The 12,147-nt window shown below is 40.6% G+C and overlaps 2 protein-coding genes across 2 annotated transcripts; one reads left to right on the top strand and one right to left on the bottom strand.

The window, feature by feature from the left end:
- Window positions 1–246: 246 nt before the first annotated feature.
- On the bottom strand, window positions 247–2,303 carry LOC131692140 (bladder cancer-associated protein). The gene is made up of 2 exons (XM_058979015.1): window positions 1,730–2,303; window positions 247–887 (listed from the first exon to the last, which is right to left on the bottom strand). Exon 1 carries the CDS (start codon window positions 1,992–1,994, stop codon window positions 1,755–1,757), a length of 240 nt encoding a protein of 79 aa, XP_058834998.1. The 5' UTR covers window positions 1,995–2,303; the 3' UTR covers window positions 247–887; window positions 1,730–1,754.
- A 3,579-nt stretch (window positions 2,304–5,882) lies between these two features.
- LOC131689796 (DNA primase small subunit) lies at window positions 5,883–7,495 on the top strand. Its single transcript, XM_058975097.1, has 3 exons — window positions 5,883–6,182; window positions 6,238–7,192; window positions 7,260–7,495. Exons 1-3 carry the CDS (start codon window positions 6,047–6,049, stop codon window positions 7,453–7,455), a joined length of 1,287 nt encoding a protein of 428 aa, XP_058831080.1. The 5' UTR covers window positions 5,883–6,046; the 3' UTR covers window positions 7,456–7,495.
- Window positions 7,496–12,147: the final 4,652 nt, after the last annotated feature.

Raw genomic sequence — 12,147 nt, 5'->3', positions numbered from 1 at the left:
AAAAATGTCCTGTGAATCATGAAATACCAATGCCTTGAACAAAGATTGCAGACGCTGCTCTCACTAAAAATGTGTAGGGCGATAATAGAAACAGGGCGAACATAGGGTCCACACCCTACCTGTATACGTAAAGATAACTTTGCACGCAGAATTTGCTTGTCTGGAAGATGTGTCGAGGCTTACACCATGAAACAGGAAGTTTTTTTCTTTCCATAGTTCCAGAGCAAACCTGTTGAATGCGATATAGTTGTTTATTTATTTTACACATTTTTTTGAAATCATCGTTTTATTACCTAGCACGATACATGCGTTTTAAAATGTTAACACACTAACCTAAAGTTGAAAGTTAATACAAAAATAAATATTTCACGATCATATGTACAATGCTTTCGAAAGGGTGTTTTCTACCACGTTCAACAGGGAAATAGTTCTAATAGTCTCCTCGATACGTACTTCATCATCGTACTCTAATCGCTAGCAGTCACCTACTACCGGGTCCACCGGCTCGAGTAGCCGAAACGCTGCAACGATTTGTGAGTTGTAGATAGGAACCGCAGCGATGATTCAGATTCCCTGCTCATGATTTGATCTACTAATGCTTTACCGGAAAACATGACACTGTTTACTACCAAATTGTTTCGGAACTCTGTGATGGGCAACCATTCCGTTGTAACAGATAAGACCAAACTCAAAGTTGCCTTTGTTGTTTCATTTCTCCCTCGCATCGTACAAGAAAACTAGAATACACACTTTGGTTGAGTCTTTCAACGGATGTTTTGTTTTTTTTTTCGCTATCGTTAGATTTTTTTTATTTTTGTAAAACTTAAAATTATTCCATTTATTTCAACAACCTTAGAATAAAATGTGTAAAAATTGTTTATTGGCTCCTGAAACAAAAAAGAAAACATGTTTTAATATAGGATAAATTTCACATTTTAGCGCATACATATAATCAAAAAATTGTTTTAATTTCGACCACAATTACCGCCATTCATTCCAGTTTCCCAAAATTGTAATTCCGATCGGTAGTATATATTCCTATGGATATATTTTTTGAAGATGGGAAACGTATATCGTTTATGTAGTATCATAGCTATAGGCTTACAAAACCCTGAAGTATAACACCCATCTTGTCTTATATTAAAATATATAGATAAACATTTCGATCAACTTTTTCAACAATCTTGCCAACAACCTTTTTCACAGCGAACGCGGAACAAGCCAAACATGAACCGCTCACTTGAATAATATTGTTTGTGACTTTCTTGAGCACTTCATTTCGCAGCTTATTCCTGCGTCAAGGTCTATTGCAATTTAGTGTTTTTTTCTGTTTCCACCTAGCCGACCATTCCAAGACGAGTGCCATTTGATGTGTACTTTACTTTTCTACCGGTAAATATATAGCAGCCTAATTGCGCCCGAGTGTTCGCGACCTTCTTAAATCTTTTGAATGTCGATGTTGAGCATGTGCTGAATTTCATTTTACGCGTGTTGTCTTTGACGCAAAATGTAAATATCAACTAAAAAGCACACCGTTGATGTGCCAGTTTATTTGGGTAATGTGAGTAGAAGCACCACAAATTCAAAATAAATCGATCAAAAACTGAAGCTTATCTATGGACACAGGTCAGCTGATAATACTTCCTCGTATAAAGGGTAAATTTTTGATTCAATGTTTACCATTAATAATGCACAAAATCTCATATCCTGAAAAAAATAATGTACAAACCTTCTCCACTTATTCGCTCCAATTTCTAACCGTTGTCGCAGGTATGTCCTTCGCAGTTGCTCCAAAACAGACAGTTCCCGACACCACTGTTACAGATCAGGAAGACTGCTGCTAGAAACACTAGGCTGCAGATGGTGCACGGTTTTCGCTCCAGAAAGAATCCGATCAAATACAGCACAATGAACATTACGTGCGTCTGCATCAGGGCCGGATTGGTCGGCTTCGGGATCAGCAATACCGGAATCAGACATTGCAGGCAATACATATTACCAGCGTCTCACTAACTGCGGAGCAGCTTCCGCAGCTTTTTGTAAGTCGTAATGTTTTTTATGTTCTCTCGATTGCTCAATAGATTGAGCTTGGATTATTTTTTTACATTTGCTAGTTGTATCTATTCACAACGCATACACATTAATCCTCACATGTTCTTCGGGAATAATTGTTTTTCCATAATGAAAACCATTTATTTTTTCACTTCTGTTGGAACAAATTCTGCATAATTTTTTGTAATCAAAACACTCCCAAACTGATGTGCTATGCTTGACAGCTGACCAATATCTGGTACTGGTAGGGTTGGAAGTAAAATGACGCAAAATATCTGATCAGCAGCGTTGCCAACATTTTTTTTCAAAAAGCTGGAACCTTTCTTGAAAAAAACTGGAAAAAACTGGATGCTCGAAAAAAACCTACTTTACCCTTGTAATGTTTAAGTCAACGATTCAATGAACGTAATTTGAAGTAAACACGTATGTTCCATACCTTTACTGAAAATTTGAGTCGGTTTTTTTATATTGCTGTCCAAATTAAAAAAAAATATTAATACATTCAAATTTGATTGTAATTGTAATAGTTAGTCGAATTTTACTGTTTGAAGGTTTCAATCTACGCATGCATAAAATCCTAAATTTAAGACCATTTGCTATGTTTATGTTTGAGTTTTTAATTGAAATCGAATCAAAATGTACATTGCCGAACCGTTTTACTCAAAAGTGGTATAAAAAGAGTTCGGTGGATTAAAATCTTATTTTGGGGCACTCGGCATCATCCCATGGCTTGCTTGAAAATTATATGAATCAAGTTACAATTCGTGAGAAAAAAGTAAATAAATGAATATTAAAAAAAACTGGATAAAACTGGCTCAAATTTCAAAAAACTGGAAGATTTTTCCGATTGTCTGTTTGACTGGATGTTGTAAAAAAAACTGGAAGAATCCAGTTTAAACTGGAAGGTTGGCATCGCTGCTGATCAGCTAATAACTCGATCATGAATCGACTAAAGGGCCGAAGTCGCAATGATATCGAATCGAGAAAAATAGCTTTGAAAATTTGGTTCAGAAAATTAAATCGTATTTTAACAGTGTTTGCATACTGCGCTTTCAAATGTATTGAAACACTTTGAAACAATACTAGTTTTCGGAAGCATAACTAAAATGTTTTATATAATAACGTTTTCGTTGATAAAATTGAAAACAGATTATTTCGCCGAGTGTTGTTATGAAATGTTGATTAGGCCATTTTCGAGTCGCCCTCTTGTTTTTACGACTCTCAATTTCGCCCTGCAGTGTCGCCAAAAAACAAAAATCAAATGTAGCTTTCGCCGTGCTCGCTGGAGGGGAAAATTTGTTATTCCCCCTGGGCGTAACAAGCACTTGGTTTTTGTTTAGGGCGATTCTGTTTACGGACCTTGTAAACAATGATGCTGTCAATTTCGCCTGTATACACTACCTTAGAAATGCAGAGGCGTAACCCGCCTGGCATTTTGTTTACAGTTGAAAGTCGGATGCGCCGTTTTGTTTTTTATTGATTTTCATGAAGTGTGGAATATTTATAAATAAGTTTTTATATTTTTTATAAAGTATTTTTACTCCTCTTTCAGATATTAATCAAATCTCTGTTTGTGTACATTTGTTAGTTTCGCCCATTTGTCGGTTCACGATCAGTTACTGACACGCGTCGAACATATCGATTGTTTACCAAACAGAGGAAGTTTTCGATTAAAATGAAATTTTCTGGATGCACTTTTGTTGCAGAGATGCCAGATTTGAAGATTTGTCTTCATTTTGAAGACATTTTAAATGTTGTGAAGACGTGTTATTCATTTTGAAGACAAACTTATTCGGGTGTCTGATTGATTTCTGGCAGGATTCTGACTCGAAATCAATAACCGATTCGGAATCCTGGCCGATGAAGACAAATGAAGACATTTTTTTATAAAATGTGAAGACATTTGAAAAAGATATCTGGCATCCCTGTTTTGTTGTGATCATTAGGAGGAGTACGTTCGTATTTCTCAAAAGAGATTATAGCCAGAGACGATGGTATAAATCTCGACAAACATATGATTACGGCCTAAAAGCCAACTGTCACAATCCACTTTGAATGGAAATTCCGGACAAACCGTTACACGCCAATCACAGATGTTGGTAGTAAACGAAAGAGAAAAATTTTCTCTTTCATAAACTGTTGTGAACTGTGTTCGACTAGTAACGGTTTGTCTGGAATTTCCATTCAAAGTGGATTTTGACAGTTGGCTTTTAGGCCGTAATCATATGTTTGTCGAGAAATGTAGAGAAACGCGGAGTGAATAGAAATCAATTCTCGATAAACATATGATTGCGGCTTAAAAGCCAACTGTCAAAATTCTCTTTGAAAGGAAATTCCGGTATTTGCTTCAACCGAGTTACGCTAAAAATAACACAATAAAGTGAATTGAAAACATACTGTTTCGCGGCTTATAGTACTTTATTTATATTATTCTCTCATGTAATTTATTGTACATTGCTACAAAAGAGTATAATAAAATGAATAAAGTGTCTTATTTTAATTCAAACAATTAGGACAACATCTGACGCATTTTTGTTCCATAAGACACGTCAGTTCGTCGGTGATAATATACGTATTTCGTCGACGTCTTGCCGACTTCTTCAGTGTTTGTATGGTTCAGACAAAAAAATGAACTGTACAAACACTGAAGAAGTCAGCAAGACGTATATGTTCAATTTAATAAATACCTGCTGGAATTAAAGGGATAACATTTCCTCTTTTACTTTTATTTTTCAACATTCCACCTAGAATTTCAGAGAAATACCACAGAGAACAGACGACCATCTTCAGCATTTAACTTGTGTAAAATCTCTAACGGTTTCAAAGGTAGTTGGGATATCCAAACCAGGTGCGCTACTGTCGTCATGTTTTTGTGTGGCTGAGTACGACAGAAATGACAGCGGTTATTCCTCTACCCAGTCAAACTAGTCCGGAACCGGTTCGGACTTCCAGCATGAATTCCAGCTCAAACGCATCAACCGATAGAGTCGGAATCAATTGTTTTCTTTGAGCAAGATTCCATCCTGAATCCATTCAGGATTACGAACCGGTTTCGGAATGGATTTGACGGATAGTTGGGATAGGTTGGAGTGGCGGCGCTAGTGTTTATCGTATACTAATTCGAATGTTTACACACGTTTTTTAAATATTTTTGTTCGATAATTAATGTCTGTTCTCCGAGGAAATACTATTTTCATTTTAATGTGCAAATTCTTAAAAACAAATAATTAATTGATCACTAATTATCAAGAGGGTGAATGTTTTGACGTTTCTTTGAAAAATGAGTGAAGCCAACATAAGCTGGCTTTCTGGCTCGGCTAGTTGTCAAAAATGACAGCGAACACGCTTTAAGCAACATTCACATCGCTACGAGCCAATGTTGTTAACTCGACCTGAAACTTATCGAATGCAAACAAACCTCATTTTGATGTGCTTAACTAGCACTCAGGCGAAAAAAGCGTTCGGATTTTGTGGAGAAGAAGCGATGCAAGAGAAAGCGTAATTTCTCATATATTGTTATTAATTACTTGTTTTGAATCCAACTTTTAAACAGTGTTATACAGTTCATGTGAACAGACCTTGAACATTTGAAACGTAGCTAGCGCTACTGGCATTTGGTGGCAGCTTCAGGCAACAAACAGTTTTCACGGGGCTGCTAATTATTAGTGATCAATGAAAATGTGGAAGAACGCAATGAAACTGGAAGGTTGGCACCCCTGATCTGTACCGAGAGGTGCGTTCATAAATTTTATAAATTGATGCTTCGTAGCAACTGTCAGAAATATCGATATTCTATTTTTTACTATTTTGTTTACCTCGGTTACCTTCAATGTTGGCGCGCGAATTGGCTAATATGTTTGAATACTAGATTGTGAACGTTGTTGGGTTTTGAGCAATATATTATTATTAAAAGTGCTAAATACCGACTACTTACGTGCACCAAGTTTGAAGGCCAAGACGTACTTTAATTCTGTCGTTAAATTATCAATAAATAATGCCCGAAAATACTGAAAATGGTAAAAAGGCTGCTGACACATTCGACCCAAGTTCGCTCCAGGACTTGCTTCCGATTTACTACAAGCGTCTATTTCCACATCATCAGTTCTATCGTTGGATGTCATATGGTCTCTGTAAGTACTTGACCCAATCACTAAAGCTTCATTGAAATTAGTTTCTTCATTCTAGCGGAGGCATCCGTCTTTGCGAACCGTGAATTTTCATTCACACTAGAGGATGACATTTACCTACGATACCAGTCGTTCGATAGTCAGGCAGATCTGGAGAAGGAAATTTGTGCGAAAAGTCCGTGCAAAATTGATATCGGTGCCGTGTACAATGTCCGCCCGAAAGATCACCGAGCCAGTACGGTGATGAAACCATTACAGCGCGAACTAGTTTTCGATATCGATATGACGGACTATGATGAGATTAGAACTTGCTGTAATGAGGCCAATGTTTGTCCAAAATGCTGGAAATTTATGACAATTGCGTGTAAGGTGATTGATGCCGCTCTGCGGGAAGACTTCGGTTTCGAGCATATGCTGTGGGTGTTTAGTGGGCGTCGAGGTATTCATTGTTGGGTGTGTGACAAAACGGCAAGACATTTGGATACAAAAGGACGATCGTCAATTGCAGAATATTTGCACATTTTGATAAGTGGTGGAGAAGGATCGGTCACGAGGGTCAGTCTAGGAGATAGAATGCATCATGCTATCAAAAGAGCACACAAGTTGATTACACCGCTGTTCGAAGAAATTTGCCTTGTTGATCAGAACATGTTCGCTACTCCGGATGGTCTCAGGAAGCTGCTGGCCATGGTACAAGATGAAGGTATCCGGCTAGAGTTGGACAAAAAGCTTAAACCACATCAAGGGGATTCCAAAGCTATTTGGAAGGCATACGAAGCGTTTTTCGAATCCCTTCGAGTTTCGGGCCAAAACAAAGCAAGAAAACTCAAATACATAATCGAGGAAACGCAACTAGCTTTTACCTATCCACGAATTGATATTAATGTCAGTAAAGGGTTCAACCATTTATTGAAATCGCCGTTCTGTGTTCATCCTAAGACAGGGAAGGTTTGCGTTCCTTTCAATCCGAATGTGGCTGAGAAGTTCGATCCCACGCAGGTTCCGACTATTACGTAGGTTTTACTTTTGACTATGGGGCCTTCGCAGAATATGATTTTGATACATTTGTTGTCTTTATAGGGGTTTACTGAATGAGGTTAACACCTTCGATGAGAACATCAAAGCCGATGGAGAAGAGGAACGATCCCGAATCAAAGATTACAAGAAGACCAGTATGTTAAGAGGCACTGTTATTTTTGAGGAATTTCTACGGAAGTTAGAACAAACGTTTAAAGGCAAGGCGATTTTAGTTAGCGATAAGAAGATGGAGTTTTAGGTTACATATGTCGACCAATAAAAACCAAAATCTTTTGTAATTGATGTGTGTTACGGAATAGTGAGTGAATGGAGGACAGTGAGTCTGGTTATGCAAGGTATAAACAAACTAGGCTCGATAGAACTATCCAAGTCAGTCTTGGATATCACATACATTTGGTAGCAACATCAGATGTTGCTTCAAGCTGTTCTCAACCCCTATTCGGCAGTTTTCACGCCGACACCCGCGTTACGGCTTGGTAAGGCCAAACGTGTCAAAGTGAGGCAGTTAAGGTTATCTGACGTATTCTTGATGGTCACATCATTAGCATTTCTCCATTAAATTCGGCTGGCAGCCTTTGCAGATTATAAGGTTAGGGAATATGTATAAAGTGATATATCACGTCTTGTTCGCTTCAGATAGTTGCTATTCGCGCCAGCAGAGCTCCGAAGGAAGCGGCGGAATCGATGGCAGAGATTTCGATTCTATGGGTCAACTGACTGACGGTTTCGAAATGCCAGAAGCGATGAGCAGCGGTAAACTGCAATGTCGTAGTATAAAGTTTTAAAAGAGAATGAGTCACTACCACTGAAATGAAATCTGTAAGTAGCACTAATCATATACTATTCTTCCAACTAAATTGTTCAGAAATTGCTGGGCCTGTGGCCTTCGACTGGCATGGTCCATTCTCAAGGGTTCGGATGTCTTCATGGCTGGTTGGTAGACGTGTGTCTCTACTTACACGTGGATATATCAATTCGCTTGGGTGGGGAACATGTGGATTCCGCTACTTGTCGACTCTTTTTACCTTGGGTAAGGGTAAATTCAGGAAAGGAGTGCAGGACTAGCTGAAGGACGCGACGACCAGCAGGTATACAAAACCGGAGTTAAAATTACGGACAACAAAGGCTTTCAACCGGCAGCAGAAAAAACAACGCGACCATTCTCCAGTGAATCGTGTTTATTAGTAGTCGTTTCTTACAGCGTATGAAAAAGAGTATAATGCAGGCACACAAGGTACGTAATACTACAGGTAGTTAAAAAAAAATCTTCTCTGATATTCCCCTTTTCGCAAGGTATTTTAACGAGGTACTCATCCTATTCCATCACTCCTCCTGGATGAATACCGAGTCTAAGGTTTTAATCTAACTTGATCGATAAATTTTTGCATTCCTGTAGGTCCCAATGGCTTCGTTAGTGCATCAGCGACCATTTCGTTGGTCGGACAATACACCAACTTGACGACTTCTCGTTCGACTAATTCACGTACGTAGTGCCTTTTGGTGTCTATGTGCTTAACTCGCCCACTAGTTCTCTCCGACGTCGCAAAACTGAGACATCCTTGGTTGTCTTCGAAGATGACAGTAGCTTTTCCTTCGGGCTCTCCTAGTTCCAAAAATAATCGCCGCAGCCAAACGGTTTCCTGGCAAGCTAGCGATAGAGCATTGTACTCGGCTTCGAGTGAAGAAAGAGCCACAGAACTTTGCCCCTTACTCACCCAGCTAATTGGGCCGCTTCCATAGAAAAAGATGAACCCCGTTGTCGACCTTCTTGTCCGACAATCTCCAGCCCAGTCAGAATCTGAGAAGCCCCTAAGACACCACCCTTCACCAGGTCCGAATTTCAGTCGCCAATCTTTCGTTGCATTTAAGTATTGCAGCACGCGTTTTGCTGCACACCAATCCATATTGTTAGGTTCACTAACTTTTCTTCCAAGCAAACCGACACTCAAAGATAAATCAGGTCGAGCATTGACAGCTAAGTATAATAACGCTCCAACGAGGCTTCGAAATATTGTCGGGTTGTCAAATCGTTTACTGTCTTCGTTAGACGACGTGTACCCTGGATCCATGGGGGCCTTGGAGGGGCGACAATTCTCCATATTGAACTTACAAAGCAAAGTGTCGATGTAGGCTGACAATTTTAACGTGTAGTAACATCCCTCTCTCCCAATTTCATAGCCTAAGAAATGGCGTACGGAGCCTAGCGATGTAACGTCGAATTTCTTTCGGAGGCTATCATAAACTTTGTCTATGTCTGACTCACTTGTGCTGCCTATCAACAGGTCGTCCACGTAGACCAAAATGATGACAATCGGTTGCTCATATCGTATATAGAGACACGGATCTGCAGTACTTGGCTTGAACTTTAACTCAAGTAGTACAGAGTGTAATGCTTTGTTCCAGCATCTGGCAGATTGGCGCAAACCATAAATACTTTTTCGAAGTTTACATACCTTTCTCTCGTGCCCCGTAACTACAAAACCAGGGGGTTGCTGCATATACAGCTCTTCCTCGATAGTACCGTTGAGGTAAGCAGTTCGAACATCGTATTGCTTCAGGATCAGCTGCTTTTTCCCTGCAACCGCCAGCAGTGCACGTAACGTAGCCTGTCGCGTGACTGGCGCATACACTTCCGTAAAATCCACGCCGAAACATTGTGAATATCCTTGAGCGACAATACGAGCCTTATGCTTCACAATGCTGCCCGTCTCATCCCGCTTTATCTTAAACACCCACTTCGCACCAATAGCTTTCTTACCCGGGGGCAGATCCGCCAGTTCCCACGTACAATTCATCTTGTGTGCATCAATCTCTTCCCGCATTGCGCGTTCCCAAACAGGCACACTCAAAGCATCGCGAAAGTCAGTCGGTTCTTCGCAAAGCAGGACTTGTCCAACAATAAAGTCTTCATATCTGTTGGGTAATACACCTCGCGTGTGTCGATCTCGGCGGTTTAACATTGATTCATCTGGCACTTCCACTTCTTCAAAGCCAAGAAAATTTTCTTCAATTGAATCTTCTGCATCTTCGTACACTGAACGACGCTCCTCTTCCTGCTTCTCTTTATCATCACTATGTTCGAACACTACTGCTGGATTCTCTTCGTTATCTGACACTATATCATCCGGAACACGGCATTCCTCTTGCTGTACATCCGGAAGCGAACTCGCCTCCTCATGTTTATCGGCACCATTCGTGAGTTCCAGGAATTCTGCATCTCGACTAATGATTATGCGGTTGGTCTGAACATCAAGGAAGCGGTAACCTTTGTGGCAACCTGAATAACCCATAAATACAAGCTTCTTCGATCGAGGATCGAACTTTTTGCGTTTGGCGTCTGGTATACGTACATACGCTTCACATCCAAAGATTCGAATATCTGCCAAATCCGGCTTGTTGCCTGTCCACATTTCGAACGGCGTCCTATCAACTGCTCTGGACGGAAGCCGATTCTGGATGAACGTGGCCGTGAGAATCGCTTCTCCCCAATATATTTTGGGAAGCTTGGCATCTAATAACATACAGCTGGCCATTTCTTGAAGCGAACGGTTCTTTCGCTCCGCTACTCCATTCGACTGTGGTGAGTAGGGAGTTGAGAACTGCTGCTGTATGCCTTCCGATCTGCAGAACTTCTGCAGTCTCTCACCCACATATTCTCCTCCACCATCAGATCGCAGTACACATGGCTTCCTGTCGAAAATATTTTCCGCCCACCGAACATATTCAATTATCTTGTCGGTTGCTTCGTCCTTCGTCTTTAGTAGGAAAACCACGGAAAACCGACTGTAATCGTCGATTAGAGTGATGAAATACTTGTTTCCACTTGGCGTCGGATGTTCCATGGGTCCGCACAGGTCTGTGTGTATGATATCCAGCGGTCGCTTCGACTTCCGCTCTAGAATCTGTGGAAAGGGCTTTCGTACCAACTTACCCTTCAAGCAACATTCACACACGACCCGTTCTCCGCAATCTGTCAGCTTGATTCCACTGGCCAAACCTTGTGTCAGGATTGTATTCATAACATTAATGTCGCGATGGCCCATCCGCCGGTGCCATGTGTGCTGGCAGTTTACACCATGATTTCCCGCAACCGACAAACACTGCTCTGCTAACTTTAACTTGTACTGGCAGCCAGCCAACTCACCTACGGCCAGGATTATATCATCAGCTGTTTTGATGAAACACCCGTTTGACTCAAATACTACTGTGAAACCCTTCGTTGCCAGTTTCCGGACAGATATTAAACCACCTTCCAAGGATGGTACCAATAACACATTGTCAAGAGTAATTGCAACGCGTTCACCATTGGCATTCATGCCCATAACTACACCGCTTCCTGCTCCGATCGATTTAGTTTTCGTTCCGTCTGCAAGTGTAACGTCCACGATGACTCAACGTTTGAATTCAGTGAAAAATGCGTGGTCATTCGTCATATGGCACGTACAGCCACTGTCGATCGTCCACGCTCTCGTAATAACATCGCCGGCAAAAAAGCATACGGCACCACAGATTACATCATCCGATACTACCTGCTTCGATCGTTGGCCATCGTTCCCTTCTGCTTGGGCTTGTTTCACTTTTTGCTTAACAGCCTGGTTCGACCCCGATGGTTTTTGATTTTCATTTGCATTTTCACCACCCTTTTCCGCAAGAAACTTACGGCAGTTTCTCTTAAAATGACCCGGTTTCGAACAATAGAAACACTTTTTGTCATTTTTTCCTTTATCCGATACCCTCAGCGCTTTCTCACTATTATCAACAGGTCCAATGTGACTTGCTCGCTTTTGGTACTCGTCACGCAATCGAGCTACTACTAGATCCATCGTAGGATCTTCCTGCGGCCGATTCTCCAACGATGTAACAAAGCTGTTGTACGACGATGGGAGACTACGCAACATTATGATTATGCGCAAAAGTTCACTGAGTTCCA

The sequence above is a fragment of the Topomyia yanbarensis genome, chromosome 3 (assembly GCF_030247195.1).
Source record: "Topomyia yanbarensis strain Yona2022 chromosome 3, ASM3024719v1, whole genome shotgun sequence".
Lineage (NCBI taxonomy): Eukaryota > Metazoa > Arthropoda > Insecta > Diptera > Culicidae > Topomyia > Topomyia yanbarensis.
Note: the sequence above shows the minus strand (reverse complement) of the source record. Positions and strands in the feature narration are given on the sequence as shown.

Bases quoted from the DNA above. Each gene is read 5' to 3' on its own strand.
- LOC131689796 (XM_058975097.1), top strand. From the start codon at position 6,047: ATGCCCGAAAATACTGAAAATGGTAAAAAGGCTGCTGACACATTCGAC. The intron at 6,183-6,237 runs GTAAGTACTTGA...TCTTCATTCTAG, and splicing joins TTGGATGTCATATGGTCTCT to CGGAGGCATCCGTCTTTGCG. The intron at 7,193-7,259 runs GTAGGTTTTACT...TTGTCTTTATAG, and splicing joins ACGCAGGTTCCGACTATTAC to GGGTTTACTGAATGAGGTTA.
- LOC131692140 (XM_058979015.1), bottom strand. From the start codon at position 1,994: ATGTATTGCCTGCAATGTCTGATTCCGGTATTGCTGATCCCGAAGCCG.